The sequence below is a fragment of the Tamandua tetradactyla genome, chromosome 3 (genome assembly GCF_023851605.1).
Source record: "Tamandua tetradactyla isolate mTamTet1 chromosome 3, mTamTet1.pri, whole genome shotgun sequence".
Taxonomy (NCBI): Eukaryota; Metazoa; Chordata; class Mammalia; order Pilosa; family Myrmecophagidae; genus Tamandua; species Tamandua tetradactyla.
This window is the reverse complement of record NC_135329.1, coordinates 14,686,931-14,710,686: the sequence shown is the minus strand read 5'-3', so window position 1 is coordinate 14,710,686 and position 23,756 is coordinate 14,686,931. Positions and strand designations below refer to the sequence as shown.

Below are 23,756 nucleotides of genomic sequence, written 5' to 3'. Positions count from 1 at the left end.
AAATTAGGATAGCCTGAAGCAACAGCCCCATCTCCCAGTCTCTCTCCAAGCGACGTTAAGTCTCCGAGCAAGATCCAGCTCCATTTCTCGAAGCCTTTTAAACGTACACACAACCTTGGCGCGCCCCAGCCTGCAGGGCTCTCAGCCGCCTCGTCTGGGTCAGAGGCTGACTCAGAGGGGTCGCCACAGACTCGGGAGGACCCGGCGCGACGGGGAGGGGGCGCGGCCGCAAAAGGCTTCGGCCAAGCAAGGGAAAGAGTGAGAGGAGTCCGACAGGAGAAAGGGGCGAGGAAGCGGGGCTGGTGGGGCCAGACCCCGAGCCTCAGGTCCGAGTATCCACTCGGTCCCGGAGTGACTCCGCCTCCCGATCCCGTGTCCAGTCCCGCGGCCAGCCCCCCCTCCCCGCCCCGCTCCCAGGCACCACGGGTGAAGTCCGAGCGCCCCAGCCCTAGGAAGGGCAACCCCACGGGATCTGTCAGGGCCGCGGGGGCGGACACTCACCTGGCCGCGCCACACCGAGGACTGGGCCCAGCAGGCCAAACCACAGAAGCCACTGGAAGCGGAAGGTCCCAAAGGGCGAGTCCACGCCGGACCTCATCTCGGTGGATTCCGCAGGTTCCGCTCAACACTCGGTCGCCTCAGCCTCCGCCTCCTCCATCACGTTCCAACCCCACGGGGACCCCCGGGCGGGCCGGGATGCGCGCACCCACGGCCGAGCACGCGCGCGGCGCTGACGCAACTGGGCTCGAGGTCCGAGCTCGCTCCCGACCTGGCGCCCGCTGGGCTGACGTAAGGAGAAACCCAGTCCCCGGCGGGAGAACCCGGCTTCTGAACCCGCCGCTAAAACCCGCACTAGTCTGTCCCGCCCATTCGCCATCCGCCCCGCCCTCTCTGCGCTCCTGCCTCCTCACTTTTGGGCTCGAAGGCCCGGATTGGAGGAAAGCCTGCGAGCAGAAGGAGGAGGAGCGTGAGACCCAGTAGAGAAGCGGAAGCGAAACTCAGCCCCGCCCACCTGCTCTGCCTTTTCTGATTGGTTGACGGGGCGAGGCGGAGCGTGGAGCTGCGTCCCTATTGGCTGTTTAGCGACAAGGGGCTGCGCGGAGAGGTCCGAGCAGGCAGGGCCTGGGTCGGCAGTGCCGGCCTGGCCCTCTGGTTGAGGCTGTGTCTCTGCCGCTGAGGCCGGGAAGATGGTGCTGGGTGGTTGCCCGGTGAGTTACTTACTTCTGTGCGGCCAGGCGGCTTTACTACTGGGGAATCTACTTCTGCTGCATTGTGTCTCTCGGAGCCTCTCACACAATGCCACTGCCGAGCCCGAGCTCACGTCCGCTGGCGCCGCCCACCCGGAGGGCCCCGCCGGGGCTCCGAGCTGGGAATATGGCGACCCCCACTCTCCAGTCATCCTTTGCTCATACCTGTAAGCTACCCAGTCGTCGAGGCGGGTGGAGACGGAGCTGGGGCCAGGGACATTTGGGTGCTTGCTGTGGGGAGGGGAGAAGGCTGCCTTGTTTTATCAGACTCCCTCCGCCTGAGGACCCGATAGTCAACGCGCGGGAGGTAAATGTCATGACAGGTTTTTCGCTCCTCTCACCCATGCAGAGGAAAACTCCTAGGGAGGAGTGAAGGCCTCTGGAAGAAGGGTATAAGTTGGTGCCTTCTCTACCCTGCTCCGTTTAGCCAGAGAGCCAGGGAGTGTTAGCCGATTAGGTACCGCTGCTGCGTGAGGCACTTATGGAGTAAATGACTTGTCCCTGCCTACGAGGCACTTTTAGCGATATCCTTATCCTTGCAAAACGAAGGATAATATTTCCTTTTGACCAAATAAATTTTTAAAAAGCTGTTTGGAAAATGCAAAGAGAACTCAGAGTCCATGACTTAAATTTTGTGTCCATAGCCTTGTTTATCTAGGGATGAAGCCTTGGCAGAACCCAGTACTTGAAGCTGAACATGGTGCAGGGAGGTGGAAATAGAATCCGTGTATACACAGGACCAGAAACATCCCCAGTCCTCAGTAGAAGGGTCATTTGGATGGCTGTCTCTCTGAGTGCTGTGCTTCAGTCTTGGCACATTTAGGCTGAGACAAGAGTCTACAGAATGACATTGGGCCCCAGAAAACTTGAAGAAATGTCTCTTGCCCGTTTTGATTATGTGCATGTAAACGGGAATTACAAAGACCCTTTGATGATGATGACCTTACTTATGATTTACAGACCTGATGAATTTATAGAATGTGAAGACCCAGTGGATCATATTGGAAATGCGACTGCATCCCAGGAGCTTGGTTATGGTTGTCTCAAGGTTGGTTTAAAATTTTTATAACCTATTATAGAAGGGGTACAGTTATTTTTTGTAGAATTCAGCAGAGTGACTGTTACTGGACATTTCCTGCATGGCCAGGATCAGTGGCTGAAAAAGACATTGGCTTCCTCAAGAAGGAGCAATCTTTGTTCCAAAACTACCCAGGTGCAAGGAACAACCTGCCTTTGGTTCCTTTGGCCACTGAGATTGATAGATTTCTAGCTAAAATGTCGCCCTAATTATCCCTCAAGACGAACACTTTGCTCAGAGAGCAAAGGTTTCTAAAACTGATGATGGGTTGGGTGGTATCTTTGTTACCACAAGTGTTAGGGGCAAAAAATGGTTCCACCTTGTCCTTAGGAAATAAATCGGATCTATCAGTATATATGTTTTTAGAAATTTAAAGTATTCCATGAAGAAACCATTTATTCCAAGTAATATCATTAAAGCCAGGTATACTCTCCAAGTAGGTCTGGCAAACACTAATAAACTTCATGTGCCTCCTCCCCACACCCCCCTTCCACGGGCTCACTGTATTATGCTGTGTGATGTAAATCAAGACTAATCAAGTGTTAGAGGATTATAAGAAAGCATTTTAGGTACTAAATTAGACAAAGGGTATATATCTGACAGTAATACAACCAAAAGGGCATATTTTCAGTACAATGAAGTTTTATCTATTGGTTAACTTAATACTAGTTCAAGGTAACGTTGTGTAGAGGTAATTTACTTCTGCCTGTCGTAAGTAGAAACTAGGTTTATCCTGTTGAGGCACCCTAAAAAGATCAGTATATGCTTTCTCTCACCTTACTCAGATGTCCTAGAGGACTGGCAGACGTTTGAGGGGAGGTAGAAGGAGTAAGCATCCTTATTTCCCTTTCAGGATCTCCCTTCCCGCTGATGCACACCCCAACTCAGATTGTAATAAAGCACTAATAAAATGTCAGAACAAAATGTACAGCTATGCTTTCTCTGCTAGAATTCAGTTAAACAAGTTTAAGAGCCTCTGACATAAAATTTTTGCTTGAATTTAAATTTATACTACTAATATCTGATAATCACATTCATGGGCCTAAATAAAATCCTGGATCAGATGATATCCTGATTCTTTCCTAATTCTTTTCATTTATAATTATGTAAAACATCTCTAATACACATTGATTTTTTTTTGTAATTTTTTTCACATTGATTTTTGAAATGCAATTTTTTGAAATAGATTGACATACCATATAATCATCTGAAGTGTATAATCACTGATTCACAGTATCATTTATATAGTTGTACATTCATAATGACAGTAGATTTTTGAACATTTTCATTACTCAAAAATCAATAAAAATAAAAGTAAAAGGGTGGGCCAAGGTGGCTCAGCAGGCAGAGTTCTCACCTGTCACGCTGGCGACCCAAGTTTGATTCGTGGTTCCTGCCCATGCAAAAAAAAAAAAAGAAAAAAGAACAGCAAAAATTAACACCCAAAACTTCCCAGATGCTCTGTTCCCCCTACTATTTATTTTTCTTTATTTTTTTTACTCACCTGTCCATAAACTGGATGAACGGGGTGTCAGTCACAAGTATTTCACAATCTCACATTCACCCTATAAAAGTTACATAGTGATGCCATCATCTTCAAGAATGAAGGTTATGGGATTATAGTCCAGCAGTTTCCTCTAGCTACTCCAATACACCACACACTGAAAGGGGATATCTGTATAATGCGTAAGAATTACCTCCAGAATGACCTCTCGACCCTATTGAAATCTCTCAGCGACTGAAGCTTTACTTTCTTTCATTTCTCTTCCCCCTTTTGGTAAGAAGGCTTTCTCAATCCCATAATGCCGGGAACAGGCTCATCCCCAGGAGTCATGTACCACGTTGCCAGGGAGTTTTACACCTCTGGGAATCATGACCCACCTTAGGGGGAGAGTAGTGAGTTTACCTGCCAAAGTGGCTTCCAAAACGGGCCACATCTGAGCAACAAAAGAGGTTCTCTGGGGTGACTCTTAGGCATAATCTTAACAGGATTAGCTTCTCCTTTGCAGGAATAGTTTCATAATGGCAAGCCCCAAGATCAATGGCTTGGCCTATTAAATTGGTAGACCCCAGTGCTTGCAAGAATATCAGGAATTTCCTGGTGGGGAAGTTTAATATTTGCACATTTTCCCCAGTCCCTCAAAGGAATTTATTACAAATACTTTTTATCTTCTGCCTGTATTACTCTGCCATGTTTCACAGTATCTCACTCCCTATTCATGGTTCAATGCAATTATGGTGTTTGAATAAACTCACTATACAAGTTAAATTAGATAGTGGGCTACAGAAAATATAAATTTTGCACCAAATAAACATCTCTCCCTTGGTCTCACACAGAAGTTGAAGTTTTAAAATAGAGTCAGTATCATCCTTTATCCTTTAGTCTGTTTTACCTTAATCCTAACCAGATCAGCTTCGTTCATATCTCTAATCAAAATCTGCACTCTTTTTCAGTTTTTTGAACAATTGCTGTATGGAGTAATGTTGACTTTCAGAGCTACTGAACTCTGACTCTTACTCTCAGGTGTCACACAGATACCCAAAGTTTCAGGGAACAACAGGGTTATACACAAAGAGCCCGACATCTCAGAATTTAGAAATAACAGTTACAATTCAGGAGTAAATTTGACTCCTGTAAGAGCTTACAATCTAGGAATCTTTACAATAAGCCTGCCCCTGATAAATTCAGTTCTGAGTTTGCACATTGTAGTTAGCCCATATTAGTTAGGCATTATGTCTTTTCATTTCTGGCGTAGTTCATGCAACATATTGTCCTCAAAGTTCATTCACCTAGTTGCATGCTTCATGTACTTTTTGCGGGGAGTGGGGGGAGAGGGGTGCATGGTTTGGGAATCAAACCCGGGTCTCCTACCCTCGTATACCTTTTTTTTTTAACGTTTTTTATTGTGTAATATAACATATATACGAAAAGAAAAAAGAAAAATAAATTTCAAAGTACACTGCAACAAGCAGTAGGGAACAGATTTCATAGTTTGGTATGTGTTACCATTCCAGTTTCAGGTGTTTCCTTCTAGCTTCTCCAAAACACTAGAGGCTAAAAGTGTTTCAGCAGTCATACTGATTTTACATACATTTATAAAATCCTACCTTCTTGGTTATAACTTCTCTTTTGATCTTTCTCCCACCCTATAAGGATCTTTGGGCTTTGTCCATTCCAACTTTTTCAGCTGAAAAGGGGTGTTGATAATATAGGATGGGGGACAGAATTAGTTAATATTCTTGGAGAGGCTGGCCCCTCTCTGTTTCAGGGCTTATCGAGCCTAGGAAGCCTCTGGAGGTAATGGGTTTCAGGAAAGTAAACTTAGTATATGAAATGTTTATAGAGGATCACTTAGAGCCCTTGGTGTTCTTTCTTGTTAAATAGGCATGATGTTGGTTGGGGGTTGGCAAACCATGCGATTAGCAATATCTAGCTGACACTTGCATAAGAGAGCCTCCAGCCTCCTCTGTTTGGACTCTTTTAGCCCCGATACCTTGTTTTGCTACCTTTCTTTTCCCCCTTTTAGTCTGGAAGGCATTATCAATCTCAGAGGCCAGGCTCATCCCTGGGAGTCATGTCCCATGTTTGTCAGGGAGATTTTCACACCTGAATAACATGTCCCCATAGTGGGGAGGGTAATGATTTTACTTACAGAGTTTGGCTTAGCGAGAGAGAGAGAGAGGGGCCACATCTGAGCAACCAAAGAGGTTTCCCAGAAGCAGCTTTTAGGCATTATTGTGGTAGTCTTGGGCTTCTCCACTACAGAAATAAGTTTCCTAAGGGCAAACCTTAAAATCAAAGGTTTGGCCTATTTTCTTGGGAGTCCCTAATGTTTGAGAGAGTACCAGGGGTTTCCCAGATGGAAAAGTATGATAGTTCCATATTTTTTCTCTAGTCCCTCAAGGCACACTTTTTTTTTTTCCTTGCAAAGGTTAAAAATATGGAACTCTTCACGAATTTACATATCATCCTTGCACAGGGGACCTTCTGATCTTTTCTGTATCGTTCCAGTAGTAGAGCATGTGCTGCCAAAGTGAACTCCACCTTGACTTTTAAAATACCCATTCCCAAATGTTCAATAGTGTGCTTTTTTCCATTAAATGTAGAATAAACATTCTGTCTATTTGAAATGGCATTTAATGAAACGATTGTGAAATTTTTTAATTATATTATTGAAAAAAACAGTCATCAAGGAAGGAGAAAAAGTTTATTTAAAACACTCTACATTTAGGATGGGCTCAACTAAGATGTCTTAAGTATGTCACTAAATCCCCTGCCCCTGAGCACAACTTTTACCCCAACCTTGTCACAATGATTTTAATTCTGAGACAGTTTTCATCAATGAATATAAAGATAAATTTTTTATTACTTGCTTTGGATGCTTTTCATTGTTGTTCACAGTTTGGCGGCCAGGCCTACAGTGATGTGGAACACACCTCAGTCCAGTGCCGGGCCCTGGATGGGATTGAGTGTGCCAGTCCTAGGGTCTTCCTACGCGAAAATAAACCTTGTATAAAGTAAGTGTTACTTTGAAAGGGGTAGTTACCATGGAGCCATCTTTCTTATCATCTCTTAATCTGATTGCTTCTTTCAGCTTAAATGTTAAAGGATGACCATGATTACGGCTGTGTGTAACCCGTGGACGGGGTAATGTAGTTACAGATGGGAGGGCGCTGCACTTGAGACCAGAGGTCATGATTTCTAAACGTCTCTTTCGCTAACTAAATGTCTCTGGGTACTCAGAGTCTCTGTCCCATCATCTAAAAATGAATGAGTTGAACCAAATGGTCTAGCTGTAAAATTCCTTTGAGAGGCATAAATCCTGTGAAAATAGCCTTAGTAGTTCAAGGTTAAAGACTTTATTATGAAAAGAGTGGGCTTCTCTTTCCCTAAAAACCAGTTTATCTTAAAGTTAGGGGATTGGAGTCATTTCTGTTAAGTTCTGCTTTGAAAACACAGGATTTATTTATGACTGTTTTTAGTGATGTTATCAGAGCAACTGTAGTTGAGTGTCATGATGGTGTGTAAGGACAAAGGTCCTTAAAGTCCCCACTTTTAGTTGCTAATGTAACAAAACAGCAGAAAAGGAATATGAAGATACAATGTTCCTTTAAGGAAAGACAGCATTTCCTCAGAGAATTACATCCAGAGGAGGAGCTTTGAGCCTCAGGAACAGAGTCTGTCTGGGGGAGGAGTGGAGTTTGGGATGCCTTTTGGGCAAATGCACTTAATAATTTCTTATCCAACCCATTTCTGCAGTAGTCATTATCTGTTCTTATTATAGGTCCTCCATATTGTAGCAGGTAGCTCTTTTTGAGACCCTAGACCAGCTAATGTATTTTTTATTATTGTTTTTTAATTGATGGCATATGTGGATAAAAGGGCACAGAAAGATTGCTGTGCTATCTTTTTACTTATGTTAAATTCATTAATCCTTGTTTTAATTTTCATGTGATAAAATGTCTTCCTTTTCATTCCTTTTGTGTAGGTATACAGGACACTACTTCATAACCACTTTACTCTACTCTTTCTTCCTGGGATGTTTTGGAGTGGATCGTTTCTGTCTGGGACACACTGGCACAGCAGTAGGGAAGCTGTTGACACTTGGAGGACTTGGAATTTGGTGGTTTGTTGACCTTATTTTGCTCATTACTGGTGGGCTGATGCCAAGTGATGGCAGCAACTGGTGCACTGTTTACTAAAAAGAGATGCTGTTATGGCTCAAGGAGGCAAGTGAGCACACTGTCTTCTGAATTCATCTCAGCGGGCTCAGGACCATTCTTTGATATAAGACCTGATCATTCATTTTCTTCTTTGGAGGGAATGGGTTTGGTTAGGAAGGCTTCTTTAGACTTTGGATGTTCAACCCACATTTTACCTTGCAGATTAGAAATGATGAGCACTGTTGTGAGAATCAAGTTTCTACCATTCTCGTGTACAAAATGTAAAGGATAGTCTCTAACTTATAAGTGCAGAAGGATTTCCCTGCTCATTCCTTCTTTATACTGCTATATCTTCAGCCCTTTGGAGCTAATGGACTCAACAGATGAGAAAAGAAAATGGTTTTAGCCATTTGTTTTTTGTGATTTTGAGTGTTCATGCAGGAGAAATCTGAAGGTGAGCCAATTAAAATCTTCAGCAAAAGTAGAAAGGGCCATGGGTTTTAATATGCACTGAAATTCTTTCTGAATTTACATTGCAGAATAAATAATAAATATTGCCAACCTTGAAAGTTGTGTATGGTATTTTTAGTAGGTAAAGTGAAACTCAAAGCTAAATTTGTTTTGCTGAAAACTAGGCATTTGAAACAAACACCCTATTATTAAACCCTTTTTTGTTGTCATTATTACGCTTCAGAGACAGTGTATGTAGTACGAAAATCTGAATATTCCAATTACGTTCTGAAAGCCAACAGAATCAAACGTGTTTGAATTGAGCTGGTCTTCCTGGCAGAAGTTTCTTATCTAAAAATTAATATCCACCACTTTATAAAGCCCATGTTGTAGGCTGATAAAAGAATATTAGTTTCATAGTTGCCTTAATGAAAGGGTCGAAGGGACTTCACTAGGGTTGAATACTAGGGTGGCATTAGAATGTGTTTTATGGGGGCAAAGAGAAACTGAGCATATTCTCATAGACTAAGCATGGGACCAAAAACTCTCTCTATGGACCGCAGCAGTTAGTCCTAGGGAAAGAGATATTAGCCAAACTTTTACATACCCAAATTGCTATGAAGAAAAGGAAATAATCGAAATTATAAGTGGTTTTGAAAACTAGGTTCCCATTCTTGGCAGTCTGAGTTGAAGAGAACTGTTAAAAGGTGGACTTTGTAGGGAAGTCAAACTGCTATTTGGGGTAACTTATAAATTCGAGAAATAGTCAAGATAGAACTACTTAAAGAAAACACTTAAATCTCATGATAATTGGCTTAATGAGCAAGAATCACAGTTTTAAGTCATTTCCCTATCAATTTGTAGCAGCTTTCCTAACTGATTAATATGATCTCTATTCTTGTAATATTAAATGGTAACAATTGTGTGAAAAATAAGTGTTCTGCACCACACTGACCTTAACCCAGCTTATAACAATGATAATGGTTATAATTCTTATTCATAATGGCTATACTCTTAAGGCAATATTTTTAAAATTGTTGTGGATCATGAAGAGCTTGGACCTGTTCCTCAGAAAAGGCACATATACATAAAATTTCACACAGAATTTAAGTGAGGTCGATGATGTCACATTAAAAAAATAAATTTTGCCTCTAAGGGAAGTCTGAAAAAACAGAACTTAAAATAAAAATCTTACCCAAAGTTAAGATGTTACTTCTTGTCTTATCTCACACTTCTTTTTCTTTTTCTTTCTTTCTATCTTTCTCTCTCTCTCTCTTCCTCTCCCTCTCCCTTTCTCTGTTTCTTGTTTCTTTTGTTACTCTCACGAAGGGTATTCACAAACCCATCAAAGCTGTTTTCTTTGAAAAAAAAAAAGACTGGTAGATTTAAGACTTGAAATCATTAATGTTGCCAGGAGAAAAAGCTCAAGAAAAAAGCTGTTTTATATATGTACAGTCAGAAAAGCCAGGAGTTGTTTCCACTGCTAGAGTGATAATTGAGAATCATTAGTAAGATTCTTGTATGACAATCCCTAATTGTCAGTTTCAATTTGACTTCTAAAAAATGCACATCAGGTGGGCCACGGTGGCTCAGCAGGCAGAGTCCTCACCTGCCACACCGAAGACCCGGTTGGATTCCTGGTGCCTGCCCATGCGGAAAAAAAAAGAAAAATGCTTATCCTCTATATCCACAAACTTGGGCCAAAAGTGATAAAACCAGATAACTGATTTGAATAAAGGAGTATTATTAAATTTTTAATTTCCTTTGCACTGCATATTTAGGTTATTTCTTAGCATTTGGTAGGTGGATCATATTTGTGTATATGTGTGCGTGTGTGTCTTATAAACAGTTTGTGGCTATAGAGAAAATTTTAAATACTAGTGTCCCTCTGCCCAGATTAAGTTAGAAACTGTTTTTTATTTGTTTCCTGTTGTTAAATACACTTCTCAGCTCCCCAGACTCCCTCAGCACTGTGCCCTTCCATTTGGCTTAGTAAGATGTGTAGCAGCAGCACAACAACCCAACTTAATGACCCCTGACCATGTGGGTGTTTTTTAAACCATTCATTTTTCTTAATAAGAGCCGAAACACCTTGCCATCTTTGGCACACCTTCAATACAAACCAGGTAACATGGCTTTGGTTTTATAAGTTAGTCTTTCTTTTAAGCAAGATGCTTAATTGACTATTTCAGGTGTGACTGTCAGGATCAAAGTTTGACTTCCTCTGCGAACTGTGATGGAAAGGGAATCATTGTCCTTAACAGCTTCAGCAACATCGGTGGTGGTGGTAACAGGTCGCCCGTTTATGCTGACAATTACATCATGGTCTCTCAACCCAGAGCTGGGAAGGAAAACAAAAAGGACCATCAAACTAGAAGAATTTTACTTATTCTTACCTAGAATTTTATGTTTTTCTTATGGCACTACTATTTTCCTGACCTTAAATATGCAAACTAGGGGAACAGAGATAACACTCAATCCTTCCAAATATGAAGACTGTTCTAAAACGTGCTGTGAAATCACCCAGAAGAGTGCAGTCCTAATTACCTTAGTAAAATTAACATCCTACCAGAATATGTAAGAAGTTTGCTCCTCCCATATTTAGATTAGTTTAGAAAGAGGAGTTTAGCACTCTGGGTCTTACCAGCAAAAGTGAAAAGACCAAACAATATGTTTTTAAAGCAAGAGATGTGAAAAGAAGTGTAAAGCTAAAAGCAAGAAAAGCCTGGAGGATGACTTGGGACAGTGGACCCAAAAAAAGGAGAACTTGATTCGTCATAATTCTGTGACTAGGAAAAGAGAACAAGTAAGAAATCTGCAAACTATTACTGAACACCTACTCTGTACCAAATATGAGGAACTGAGACTCAGACAGTACCAGTGACCTAACCCAGCTCACAGATTTGATCCTGTTTTTTTTTTTTCTGTATTTGAAAACGTCATCATCTTGCCACTAAAGCACTCTCCATCTTGGAAATAAGAAAAGCAGTCACAACAGCAAGATAATGCAGAGGTTAAGAGCAGATGCTCAAGCTAGCTCCCATATCACTGCTCTGTGACTTATATGTCACTTTGCAAGTTAATTAACTTTTCTGTACCACAGCTGCTTCCTCAGTAAAATAATACATGTATCATAAGACTGCTGGGGACTCAAACAAGTAATATAAAAATGTATATACCTGATATATAATAAGTGTTTAATAAGTGTCCACTATTATACTGTAATTATTATCACTGTTACTAGATTTAAGTGGGTATAAGCCAGAAAGAAAGGGTTTTATAATAATTCTCACATTTTAAATGCATAAAAAATCATCTGATGATTTGTTAAAAATGCAGATTCTGACGCAGTGACTCGGGGGCCTGTGATTCTGCTTTTCTAACCCACTCCAAGGAAGGCTGCTAATAGTGCTCGTCTACTGAGTAGCAAGAAGAACTTAGCTGGAAGAAATAACCTGGTTTTGATCCAGAAGTTAAAAATAAGGAAGGGGGAGGGACAGGGCAGGAACCAAGAGTGGAGAAAAGCCCAATTTAGTAACATGAATCTCTTATCACATAGATATTCCGAACAGTTAGTACCCTATGCTTTCTTTTCTCCTAGTAAAAGAGTTGACATAATCCAGACAGATTAATGAGCTCTTGGAAACAACAAGAAAAAGAGCAAGGGGTACTGAAGAAGCACAAGAAGAAAGAGACCCAAGAGAATAGTATTTTGTAGTACAGGCCACCTCGTCTCAGTAATTGGTGTAACTGTTGCAAAACAACAGTAAAATCAGGAACCATTTGGGGGATACTCTGACCCTTATTACACAAGTCTTAGTTCTGGCCTTTGATGCTGTCATCCAGATTTTAAAGAAAAAAGTTTAAAAATACCTAAAATATGTACTAAAACTTTACTTATTACTATAAAAAAAAATTGGCCTCTATCCCTCTGGAGTCTTTTGATTCTTAATAAGTAAGGTATTAAAAAGAGTAGATTTGGAATTCCTAGCAAAACAATTTAAACTTATACTATCAGTTCATATCATGTGCTCTTTGGGAGCTGTAGAAAATCATCCCCTCAAAAAAAACCCTTACAGTTACACAAGTCTACATCAGCACTGGCCAACGGAAATAAATTGCAGACCACATACGTAATTGTAAATTTCCTAGAAGCCACTTTTTAAAAAGTAAAACAGAAACAGGTGAAGTTGATTTGACTAATATTTTATTTAACACAATATATTCAAAATGTTATCTGACATGTAATAAATATTTGAAATTAGAGGTATTTTACATTCTGTTTCAATTAAGTCTGAGAAATCCATTAGAAACAACACACACTTCTAATATGCTACCATACAACATCTTACACAATTCAAGTGAAATGCAGTTGTTCCAAAACAATAAAGTTGTGTTAAACGGAAAAATGGTTTACACTACTTGTGGTTTTTATCATTTAAATTAATTAAAATTAATAACATTAAAAATCAATTTCCTCAATCCCAGTAGCCACATACCAAGTGTTCATTAGCCACACGTGGGCAGTGGTGGCTCGCTAGACAGCACACATCTGGATCCTACAAAATTTTGTACGGCTCAAATCTAGAAAGAACGAAGGAAGCTGGGCAAACGCCAGCACTCCTCTTACCTTTCGGCAGCTGTTCCTTGGATCACTTCATACACAAAAACCCCAGAACTCACATCAGGGAAATCTGGATCCTGCCTTTTCATGTCTTGAAGAAGACTAAAAGAAGTAAGGAAAGTCTTGGCATAGGAGTAAGAGGCACAGCGAATTTAATCTGCCTGATCCCTGGTAAAGCCTCTGACTCTATTCAGCTCAAAGCTCATAAACGCCTGTGAAGATTTTATCAAGCCACTCGCCATTTCTCTTCCCTAGGGGTGGTTGGATCCTCTATGCAGAAGCCTAGAACCATCGGACATTGTAAAATATAAACACCGTGAAAGAAACTACTGAAAAGTACTGTTAATGCTGACGCGGGCTGAGGTAGCTACACATTCTGGGGAAAATAGGGCCTGTGGTCCCCAGAGCACCTAGCTGGAGTCCAAACACTACAGCTTCCAGTGAAGACTATCCAGCTATGGTTTTTGCTTCTGAAATCAACCCAGACATACTTACTTCATTGAAAGGGGCAACATTCGCAGACCCAGATATTTCTTCAGTGAAAGAGCCTTTCCTGGAAAGGAAAATTATAATTTATGACTAACAACAAAAGCTTCTTTCCTTTTGGCAGAACTTAAAAGACACCTGAGTCACACAATATCGTTATTATTATAGTTGTCCTTTCAGGCTGTCAGTCATGAAATTCATGCCCCAGAGAACCTCTGTCATTAGCACATTGACTCCTCCCAACCACCCCTCCCCGGTCCCCACCCCCAGCAGAGCAGCTTCATTTCCACTATGGTGTAATATAAATATTTCTGGCACAACTCATGCTTAAGTTTTTGTGCCAAATCCCCCGATTTTGCCACCTGAGCCCCATTACAGGAGCTGGGTACTAACGCAGTATCCTATGGAATTCAAATGGCTGTCTCTGCAAAAGATTGAGTGCTCCTGAAAAAAAAAGCCAAACTAATAGGGGACAAAAAAAAAAATCCTAACTCCCTTTACCTTTCAACTGGCGCTCATGGAATTCTGCCAAGAACTGTCGAATTCGATCTGAGGGAATGGCAAAAGAGATTCCTGCAGTCACCTTCAGTGTATTTATGCCAATCACATCACCATCCTTGCAAAGGAGGAGACATTATTTGGTTACCAAGTTGTGTGCAAACTAAACAGCAAAATCAGAACAAGTAGAGAAAGGGGTGAAGCTCATTACTCAGGGTCATAACACGGGGGGCTAGAGGATATTCATACTTCGACAGAAAACAATGGATATATAATAGTAGGGTCAGATAGCAGAGGACCTGCAGATGTGCAAAAGCTACCTTTTCTTTCACAATCAGAGGGTCAAGGCTTTTGAAGAAATTTTTTTTTAAATCTTGAGTTCACGTTTTTCCTTCTCTAAGTTATATTGATTTTTAAAGCAAATCACAGTTTATATTTTGGCCCAGATAAAGAGAGAGGACAAGGAGTATTTGCCTTTTTTTTACTTAAATGAAACTAAAAGTAAAGGTGGAAAAGGCAAAGAGCTGCTGAATTTTCTGTACCACTTCAGTGTAACTATTCAGAAGAATTAGCAAAACTGACCTTAGAGAACAAAATTCTGCTAAACTGAAGATATGAGGTAACAAATACTTTCATCTTTATATATCCTGTGTCATCCTTTAACCATTACTTTGCTAGGTCATGGAAGAGACAGAAAGGAGACTTTTGATCTTATTAAAATGCAGATTCTAATTCAGAAGTTCTGAGAGATGGCCTGAAATTCTTCATTTGGTTCCTGATCTAATAAACTCATTGTCTAATGGAGAAGACAGGCACAATAAATTATATGCAATGTTATGAATAAAAAGTGCTCGATAATTGCACACACAATTCATCCTCCTAAAAGCAAGTATAATATTTAAAGAGAAACTAAAAACAATCAGCTCAAATAGAGTCAACATTAACACAGACTGTATGTTAAACATCCTCGCGCTCTCATGTTTTCACATGTATTTAAGCAATTAGAAACCTGGCATTTCCACTGAAGACACTGAATAAAGTTTAAGAGGAAAATACACAATAGAGAAATGAATTCTTGATTTGTCTTTTCTCTCATCTTTAGACAGATCAAGACTGAAAATCTGGACAGGCCACATCATGTAATTAGCATGTTTGAGTGAAAGTTAGTTTAATTTTGCAGCACCAGGGGTCTTCAAGGGTGACATTACATAGTACAGTTGGTCATTTGACATAAATCTAGGCTTAATACTCAGACCTTTGATAACTATGCCATGAAAACAGAAAATATGCTAGAGACAAAACTTTATATAAGCCTAGCTTATGCAAAAGCTGCTCTCAGTTGGAAGAGATCACACAAGGGTGATAAATCCATAACAGATCTTAAATGTTTCCTAATCATTTATTTAAGATCCAAGAATAGAAAGCATCATTGCACAAATCTCTCTACACAAAAGTGACGTCCAGATCTGTATCTTGGAATTTGTAAAGTCTTTGAAAGTTAAGAAGAAACATAAAGCAGCAAGGAAAGGGACCACTTACCAAATTCACCAGAGGACCTCCAGAATTACCATGCTGAAGACAGAATTTGAAAAAGCCATCAGTAAAGTCAGTGAATGCATTTATCCTCAACATTTTTACTCAGTTCCTAAAGAGGTTTACCAAAACAGCAATGAGTCCTGGTGAGCACGTTTCTCAGAGACAGGCAAAAGTATTCCTCCCCCATCACCAATACTGAACTCGGTGTAGATAAAGAACAGCCACAGAAGGAATGCCAACTTCTCCATTGATGGTGACCTCTCTACAGACCCTGAGACACCACCCACTAGCATGGATGCCACTTATCACATCAACAGACTAAACTCGCATGGCAGTCCATCCCTCTTGTAAGGATCTAACTGAACTCTGGGCATCCTCCTGTACAGGCCAAAGATAAAAAGAGGTCACTGAAATTTTCTTCTCACTGAACTGCCTGTGTCTTATTAGGCTGAGGATCAACTTCCTAAGTGACTTACGTTAATTATGGCATCAGTCTGGATGTAGTCCATGTCTGAATCCTTCAGCCCCAGCTCTCTGCCCCCTCTCTGGGTAGTGCTGACAATTCCTGCTGTCACTGTGTTCTGCAGTGAGAATGGGCTGCCCAAGGCCACCACGAACTCTCCGGCCTGGAGGTCAGATGATCTGCCCAGCAGCAGTACAGGAAGGTCAGTCTGTACACGGACAAGGAGGGGAAAGGAGGAAGAAAAGATGAAGCAGAAATCAAGAAGAGAATCAGCCAATATCTGTGTACAGCACATACATGACATGGTCTCTATTATTCTGGCACTTAAACTCTTAAGAATCATCCACTACTCAGGTTCTACAACTGCCTTATACTTCTTTCTCAAAGTCCAACTACCAATAACCTCTCACTTATTAAGAGGATCAGAATCGTCTCTAAGACCTAAAATTACCGCTTTTTGGAAATTTCTAAAAAGTATAAGTAAACCAAACCAGCAATAACTGATGAACAACAGAAAATAACTTTAATAATTTGCTTAGCACCGTTCTAAGCTTAAAAGTTTACAAAGTTAATAAGCCACAGAGAGGAGATCACCCAAAGCAGTGCTTCTCAAAGTTTAATGTGCACACTAATCACCTGGGGATCTTATTAAAATGCAGATTCCAAGTTTCAGTAGACTTGGTTGGTGTCTGAAATTTTGCATTTCCAAAAACCTGCCAGATGATGCTGATGCTGCACAGGCTTTGTGCAGCAAGGTCCTCAAAGTATGCCCTAGCAGCTTTGAGTCCATTCCAATAATTTCTGGTATTTTAAGGCAAGCAGAGAAGTAAATACCCCAGAAGCAGCATCTGTTGAGGAAGTTTTAGAAGGAGAAAAAAAGACTGCTGGATAGTTAGGAGAAACTGTTAGGAAGGTACAGACAAACATAGAAGAAAATAAAAGAGGAAATGATGAACAGAAAGAAAAGATACTACAAAAAAAGCATACACTGGGTAGAAATGATGGTATGGGGGTGGAGTGGGGGAAAATATCAAAAATTGATGAAAATCCCCAAATAGGCAGAATCTGATTTGGCCCTTGCATACTCACATTTGGCTCAATCTTAATCAATGCAAGGTCCAATTTATGGTCAATGTCCTTGACTTGAGCTTCATACTGGTCCCCAGTCTGGAGCTCCACCTGGATCCGCTGCTGGTTAGCGACTACGTGAGCATTGGTGACAATGAGTCCGTCCTCAGACACTATGAACCCAGAGCCGCTGGACCCAGGGACATCCTTGCCATTGACAGGCGACCTGCCTCAGCAAGACAACAGGATATAAGAAAAGGGCAGGAAAATCAGGGGATCCAGCCAGAGTCAGGAAACACGGGGACTTCACATTTATACCTCCCTCACAGTTTTCTCAGACATGTTACTCCCCACCCGGGTTTTCCTTTTCTCCATGTGCAGACAGACACTGCCATACGGTGCCCTGCCACCTCCCTGCGGCAGAGCACAGGCGTGAAGGCTCGTTCCAGCCCTTCTTTTCCAGGGATGCGCCCTACTTCAGAAGCAGGTCAGTGCAGCAACCCTAGCCCCTCTGTGTCAGAGGCCTAACCTAATCACCCTACTGCAGGCCAAAGCGGGCCTGGTGACACGCTACTGAGGACCCAGGCGGGGAGGACGTCAAGAAGTCTGGGTTCTGCTTTAGGTCCCGCTCCTAACTGGCTTTATGACATAGGACAAAGAATTCCCCTGTCTGGGTGCAGGGTGTCCTTCCCCTCTAAGGAACGGGCTCGGGCAAGAACGCCACTGAGATACTTTGGAGCTCTTACATAGCAACTTAAATTTTGTCTATGGGAAATGAGAGTAAGGGGTGAGAAGGTGGGTGGGGGTGGGAGGCGGTAAACCCAAACACCTAAGTACACAGGAGCAGTCCAAATCGGGAATTCAGAGTCCCTGTGCCTCTGTTCTGGCTTCAATCTCATCGAGGCTGATTTCCCCACAGCGGGTAATGAGAAATGCTGCTAAGGAAGCGGGCGGGCAGGGCGGAGGGCCGCAGCAGGCGGCCACGGTAGTCCACGTCGCGCTCCCACCCGCGTCACCTGCGGAACAGCTGCAAGTGGACCACGGACGGCGCCACCTTCTCCACCACCGCGGCGATGAAGTTATACTCGCTCCGCAGCCGGCCTGCGCTTCTGGTCCCTGTGAATAAATCCTACATTCTTGCAGGTGGTGAGGACCCTCCCTGACCGTAGCAGTGCCCCTTATCTTAAGTCCCTCCGTCACCGTCTCTCTCCTCCCTCCCTCTTTCTCTGTTCGGTCTCTCCTTCCTATATACTTCACTTCCGAGTCGTGAGGATAAGCCTCGAGGGAGCCAGAGCTGTCACTCTCAATTGGGAAAACAACAACAGCATATTTTAAGGGAAGACGGCATTCAAATAGTATGGAGAGGAAAAAGAGAAACCACTCAGAGATCGGTGAGAAGACATCCATAAGGAGGAAGGTCAAGTAACAGGGTTGAAGTTCTAGGGCATTGGGGCGGGGGAGACCTCGCGGCGCTCTGTGCGTCTGAAATAAAGTGGCTAAAGCTCATCTGCGCTCCTTAAGAAAGGCCGAACGGGGCCGCCAGGACATTTGCCGCGTGGGCGCCCACCTGCATCCCCGCAGCCTCCCTTCTGCACCGGCACGGCCGGGAGAGCGCCGCGAAGACGTGCCACGCGGTTCTCGGCGCGCAGCGCGCACAGGCTCGGGTAGGTGCGCCCGTCGCTGCCGCACACTGCCGCGCCCGCCGCGGGGCAGCCGCACGTGCCCAAGCCCGCGCCGCCCAAGCGCCGGCTGCCGAGCGGCGCGCGGCACTGCAGCCCCCGGGCGCAGGGCCGCCCACCCGCCCCGCCGCAGGCCTCGCCCTCGGCCGCCTCGCAGACTCGGCAGCAGCGGCAGCGATCCAGCACTGGCGCCGCCCCCGCCGGGCAGGTGGGCTGCGGCGGGCAGCGGGTGGGATCGCAGGCGGCCGGGCAGGGGAGCGTGGCCCTGTATCTCCTAGCCTCCACCCCGGGCACGAGCACCAAGGGCAGCAGCAGCCACGGCAGGAGAAATCGCCGGAGCCCGGCGGGCCGCAGCTGAGGTCCACTCATCCTGCGCCCTTCCTTCTTCGCTTCTACTTTTCCAATTTCTCCCCTCTGAACCCGCGAGAGCTCTAAAACGAACAACATTCCCTCTGGCCCAGGGTGCAGCCTCTGCCAGGCCCCAGACTTTTAAGGGGCAGAGTCTAGCAGGACCTACACGCACACACACCAACACACACACACACATTTTCTCCCCGCCCCGCCTCCCCCGGGACCAGGCCCACCTCCGGGCAATGAAGGGAGGTCCCTAACCCTGTCCTGAGCCTACACCTCATGGAACTAATAATGGGGGAAGGCTGACAAGAGAAATCACCCACCCACGGACATAAGGTCAGCATTAGAAAAACACAACCATACTTCAGTATTTCACATGGTTTTATTACAAAACAAGCAACAACACAGTTTTAGAAAATTATTTTTTGCTACATACCAATTAAAGAGATCACATAAAATGAGAAGCATAACAGTTTCCATGCACTCAGCTCAGTGCTTACAGCTAGTGCATTTCACAGCTGAAAAATACTGATTCAAAACACAAAATCATGCTGCATCCTCATAAGCTATGGGGGAAGCAAACTATGTTTTTGCCAAACATTTGCTTTATTCAACTAGCATGAGTGACTGTAATTGACTGCTGTAGGCAAAAACACAGAAAGAAAAAGAGAATAAGAAAAAAAAAAGTGATGCCAGTAGAAAATATTTAATAAACCTGGCCATTTCTGACATGTTTAAAGTTTATAAACAAAGCTGATTTGGGAAATCCAATTTCTAAATGCTTTTGCCTTTATGTGCCTGTTATCTGATTAACAATGAAAACAAAACATACAAAATCCCATTGCTCAACTATTCATTGGGCCATTTTACCCCATATCAAAGTGAACTATTATTATGGGAAAAAACTTGTTTCAAGTGATCTAAGAGGCAGAACCTTAAATCTACTCTCTTTTTCTTGGGAGCTGAGCATTCTAATATTGTGACTTGAGGTCACTCTACACAACGTACTCCTCAGTACTCCTGAGCCTCATGGAATGCAAAAAGCCAAACTACTTTTTACTAATCATCAAAGCTTTCAAGTGTGGTGGATGGTAAATAGTTCCTTTATATGAAAACCCACCTGAAACACCCTTACACATAGCCAGTCAAGACCCACCTCAAAAGCCTTATGGAAACATACAACTCAGAGAAGCTTTTCATTCAGCAAAGAAAATACAGTACCCCTCCACCTTTTTTTTTTTTTAACTCTGATTTATTCTAGAGTCCATGCACTTAACCACTAACCTATACTGCATCCTTAGTCTACTTTTTCCATTTGGTTCCATCTTATAGTTAAAACCAAATAAATGCTTTGGCTATATATGCACTATCTTTGGCCCATACATGTGGTGACATTAAAAGTTTGTGGTGTACGATTGGTCAGAAAGTAAGAAATATGGGAAGAAAAGGAATTGTGAAATGTGGTCTACGAATGTGAATGTTTTTAGGCTTCATGGAAGATAATTAAATACCTGATTCTGAAATTACATTAACAATGTTCTAACTTGGAATTCTCAAGTATTTGTCCATTAGCATCCTTGCTTTCCCTCTATCAAGATAATACAATCTGGACTTAAATGTATGTTTAAATTCTCACATTCCCAGGTTTGATTCCCAGACCATGCACCTAAAAAAAAAAAAAATCCCAACGAAGACCTTCCTGAATAAAAAACAGATCTGCTTATTAAGTGGCCAATTAATTTAGCAGTATCAATCTAGCAGACACTTTATAAGAGAGAGAAAAGGGTAGATTTTCACAATATAAACACCAAAAGATGACATCTTTTCCTTGAGTCAGTGAAGGTTGAGAGATCTCACAAGTTCTTAATTTATTTTTATTAGTTCAGCATCATATATTGTATACCTTCTTTGACTAGCCCAATAATTTTCTTGAGGATAATTTGAAGATGAAATGAGAGATGAGGAGTTTTAAGAATGTGGAATGGTTTCTTGAGAATAGGGCTGCTTGAAGTGTGTTGTAATCTTGATAGTTCATAATTAAATAATGACCAAACGAAGATTTCTGAGGACAAAACACATGAGAGTCTGTAGAAAAGATGGAGAAAATTAAGAGAGAAAGAGAGGTCCAGTAGTAGATTTTCCTTTTTAACACCAGGATCACTAGGCCAAGCAAAGTTTAAGTTAAGGATAGGGCCAATGAACAGTGCGTCAAGAAACATTCCCCATGTGATATAAGCATTAAGGAAACTACACCATCTGAAAGAAAGATAAGATTCCCCTCAAGCCACTAAGGATTTTCTGATCAAGTGTTTAAGCCTCAGCATTAAATTTGGACACAAAGAGGGGAAGGGATTTACTTAGGTAGAAGCACTTCTCGTGGTCTCTTCCTTTAGTCATTCACTTTTTTTTTTTTTTTACATGGGCAGGCACTGGGAATTGAACCCGGGTCCTCTGGCATGGCAGGCAAGTGTTCTTGCCTGCTGAGCCACCGTGGCCCTAGTCATTCACTTTTAATTTAAGAATATAATTCATCTAGCTGGTAAAAGTTACAGATATGAGCTAAGTTTTCTCTCTATTTAGGGAGCTCCAGTAAGTTCCTGGTGGCAGTTCACCATATAAATTGAATGAAGAAATTCTTCCAGGAACATTAGAAATAGTATCCTGTCAAATGGAAAAGGTACACCCTAAAGTTGGGTGGGACACATATTCTTCTACTGGGAAATCTCTAGCTAGCAACTCATAACCTCAAAATCAATGTTTCCATTCCTAGTTTTGTTTTATTAAGAATATAAATCTCTCTCAAGATTATCTCTGTACCTCTTAGCTGTTAAATACATGGAACTTGATGAGATTACAGGGTTTGACCATGCAAACGCACAACCTTCATTCAGAGGCTCACACAAATAGTAAAAAGAAAGAAAATCTACCATAATAAACCATTTACAGCACTTAAAACTAGAGTAATAATTGCCCATACAAAACATCCTGCAAGGCAAGAATTCAAGATTATCTGTCTTTGATAAAAAACAGACTTTTTCTCCTGCCTGGAAAACATGAACCAAAAAAGCTTAGCTGGATGATCTATAATCCATCTCTTCCCAGCACCTGCTTTTAAAGCTAATCTGAAAAAAAAAAAAAACAGCAGAAACAGAGATATGATCTAACACACGTGAATTATCATAAACTTAACCCTCCGCATCTTCCAAATAACGCTATATCAAGGGAAGTGTCTGTTCTGTTCTCAACACCTATAACATTTAACACTGGTAAACTCATCCTTGGGCCTGGCACAGAAACCAGGTGTTAGCTGTGTCCTTCACATCCCAATGAGGAGTGTATTTGGGATCCAAGTGCATCTACTAGAGAACAGAGTCATTTCCATAAAGGGTGTATACACTGGGGTTGAATTAGTCCCGATTCCTTCCTGCAGGTCCCCATCTCTTTCCCCATGAGGTCCTCTGGGGGGGTCTTCCCTGGGGGCCATTCCCAAGGCCCCTCTCCAGCCCCCATCCTCTGGCTTTGACGCCTCCCCTCCGAATACATCACAAGCTAGCTGGAGCCCTGGGTCTTCTAGCACCCCTACCTCCTCATTTCATTTGGCTTAGTTACCACCCTCCCACTTCACAGTCAAACTGCAGCCGCTAAACAGGAATAGGATAAAGCAGATGCCCAGATAACGATCTGTGTCTAGCCTGAAAACACAACAAGGGAACAAAAACAAGGACAAGTAACAAAACTTGGTTCAGGGTGACACTGAACTCCCAACCCCCTCTGGAGAGGAGACACTAAAATAGCGCCTCTCCCCAGGAAGACCCTGGAAGAGTCAAACAAGAAGAGACAAGCGCTCTCCCCTGAGCATGCCTAGAAGTCTAACCTAGTGAGTTTCCTGAATTAAATACACTGCATTGATATTAAAAGCAAAAATAAGCCAGCTGGATGGGCCCTCCCACAGGGGCTCCACAGGAAGGCCTCTGAGTGTTCTCCAACAAGGTAGAGAGCCCGATTCAAGGCCCCCCCCTTGATTCCTCCCCCTGCCCCCTCCAGGCCAGTGAGCCTCATCACACATCAGAGGTCCGTATATTGTCATCGTCAAGGTTGAACAGAAATGGTTTCTCCTTGGGCTGCTGGGGCTCCGATCTGTGCCTTATCCGGGAGCTCGGCAAGACCCCAGCAGTACTGCTCTCCCCAGGTCGAGGCATGAACAAAGAGTCCTCAGGAGTCTCTTCAGCTGGAAGCAGCTTTTCCCCGGCCTGGGGGACAGGTGTCCAGGGCTGCCAGGAGGCCACAGAGGGGGCTTTGCAGAGGGCTTTTTTCTCTTCCGCATGTGGTCGCCCTCTGTACAATGCAGAATTTGGCCCACTGGAGAGGATGGAGCTTCCAGGTCGAGTTAAAGAAACGGATCGTGAGAAGGACATCTCCTACAAAGATAGAGAGAAAAAAAAAAGGCAAAGGAAAGTAATGGCTTTTCTGACAATGTCTATCCCAAAGTCCCAGGAAAAGTACCCAAAAGGATCACTACCTTATAGGTCTAGGGACCCTTGTCAACAAAAATCAAATACATTCGATGGAATTCACTGACATGTGTTCTGACCTTGATGTCAATGTTTGT

The 23,756-nt window shown here is 42.8% G+C and overlaps 4 protein-coding genes, 2 long non-coding RNA genes and 1 other non-coding gene across 14 annotated transcripts in view; 3 read left to right on the top strand and 4 right to left on the bottom strand.

The window, feature by feature from the left end:
- ADAM9 (ADAM metallopeptidase domain 9) overlaps positions 1-851 on the bottom strand; it is a 188,742-nt gene extending 187,891 nt beyond the window's left edge. Inside the window, exon 1 of one of the 2 annotated variants that reach the window (XM_077152534.1) lies at positions 502-851. In XM_077152534.1, coding sequence (XP_077008649.1) covers positions 502-598 — 97 coding nt within the window. In that variant the 5' untranslated portion in view covers positions 599-851. The remainder of the gene's footprint in view (positions 1-501) is intronic. The other variant, XM_077152535.1, reaches the window with a different exon arrangement.
- A 215-nt stretch (positions 852-1,066) lies between these two features.
- TM2D2 (TM2 domain containing 2) lies at positions 1,067-8,558 on the top strand. Its single transcript, XM_077152537.1, has 4 exons — positions 1,067-1,414; positions 2,208-2,295; positions 6,728-6,843; positions 7,815-8,558. The coding sequence occupies exons 1-4, from the start codon at positions 1,188-1,190 to the stop codon at positions 8,026-8,028; spliced, it is 645 nt and encodes a 214-aa protein (XP_077008652.1). The 5' UTR covers positions 1,067-1,187; the 3' UTR covers positions 8,029-8,558.
- Positions 6,261-6,365, bottom strand: LOC143678497 (U6 spliceosomal RNA). Its single transcript, XR_013173301.1, has one exon. It is a non-coding gene; the product is annotated as a U6 spliceosomal RNA (small nuclear RNA).
- Positions 8,559-9,893: 1,335 nt separating the features above from the next.
- Positions 9,894-12,848, top strand: LOC143677048 (uncharacterized). The gene is made up of 2 exons (XR_013172361.1): positions 9,894-11,245; positions 12,041-12,848. It is a non-coding gene; the product is annotated as an uncharacterized LOC143677048 (long non-coding RNA).
- Positions 10,332-19,227, bottom strand: HTRA4 (HtrA serine peptidase 4). Its single transcript, XM_077152526.1, has 9 exons — positions 18,682-19,227; positions 18,131-18,230; positions 17,136-17,340; positions 16,060-16,254; positions 15,587-15,619; positions 14,051-14,165; positions 13,559-13,616; positions 13,070-13,165; positions 10,332-10,780 (listed from the first exon to the last, which is right to left on the bottom strand). Exons 1-9 carry the CDS (start codon positions 19,160-19,162, stop codon positions 10,615-10,617), a joined length of 1,449 nt encoding a protein of 482 aa, XP_077008641.1. The 5' UTR covers positions 19,163-19,227; the 3' UTR covers positions 10,332-10,614.
- On the top strand, positions 17,793-18,253 carry LOC143677047 (uncharacterized). The gene is made up of 2 exons (XR_013172360.1): positions 17,793-17,901; positions 18,034-18,253. It is a non-coding gene; the product is annotated as an uncharacterized LOC143677047 (long non-coding RNA).
- A 283-nt stretch (positions 19,228-19,510) lies between the features above and the next one.
- PLEKHA2 (pleckstrin homology domain containing A2) overlaps positions 19,511-23,756 on the bottom strand; it is a 112,148-nt gene continuing 107,902 nt past the window's right edge. For all 7 annotated transcript variants that reach the window (XM_077152528.1, XM_077152529.1, XM_077152531.1 and 4 more), the window contains one exon: positions 19,511-23,565. In XM_077152528.1, coding sequence (XP_077008643.1) covers positions 23,206-23,565 — 360 coding nt within the window. In that variant the 3' untranslated portion in view covers positions 19,511-23,205. The remainder of the gene's footprint in view (positions 23,566-23,756) is intronic.

Excerpts from the sequence above, each read along its gene's own strand:
- HTRA4 (XM_077152526.1), bottom strand. The coding sequence starts at position 19,162 with ATGAGTGGACCTCAGCTGCGGCCCGCCGGGCTCCGGCGATTTCTCCTG. Across the intron at positions 16,255-17,135 it reads TGATTAAGATTGAGCCAAAT|ACTGACCTTCCTGTACTGCT; the intron begins GTGAGTATGCAA and ends GTCCGTGTACAG. Across the intron at positions 13,166-13,558 it reads ATGTTGCCCCTTTCAATGAA|TCTTCTTCAAGACATGAAAA; the intron begins GTAAGTATGTCT and ends TACTTCTTTTAG.
- TM2D2 (XM_077152537.1), top strand. The coding sequence starts at position 1,188 with ATGGTGCTGGGTGGTTGCCCGGTGAGTTACTTACTTCTGTGCGGCCAG. Across the intron at positions 1,415-2,207 it reads GTCATCCTTTGCTCATACCT|ACCTGATGAATTTATAGAAT; the intron begins GTAAGCTACCCA and ends TATGATTTACAG. Across the intron at positions 6,844-7,814 it reads GAAAATAAACCTTGTATAAA|GTATACAGGACACTACTTCA; the intron begins GTAAGTGTTACT and ends CCTTTTGTGTAG.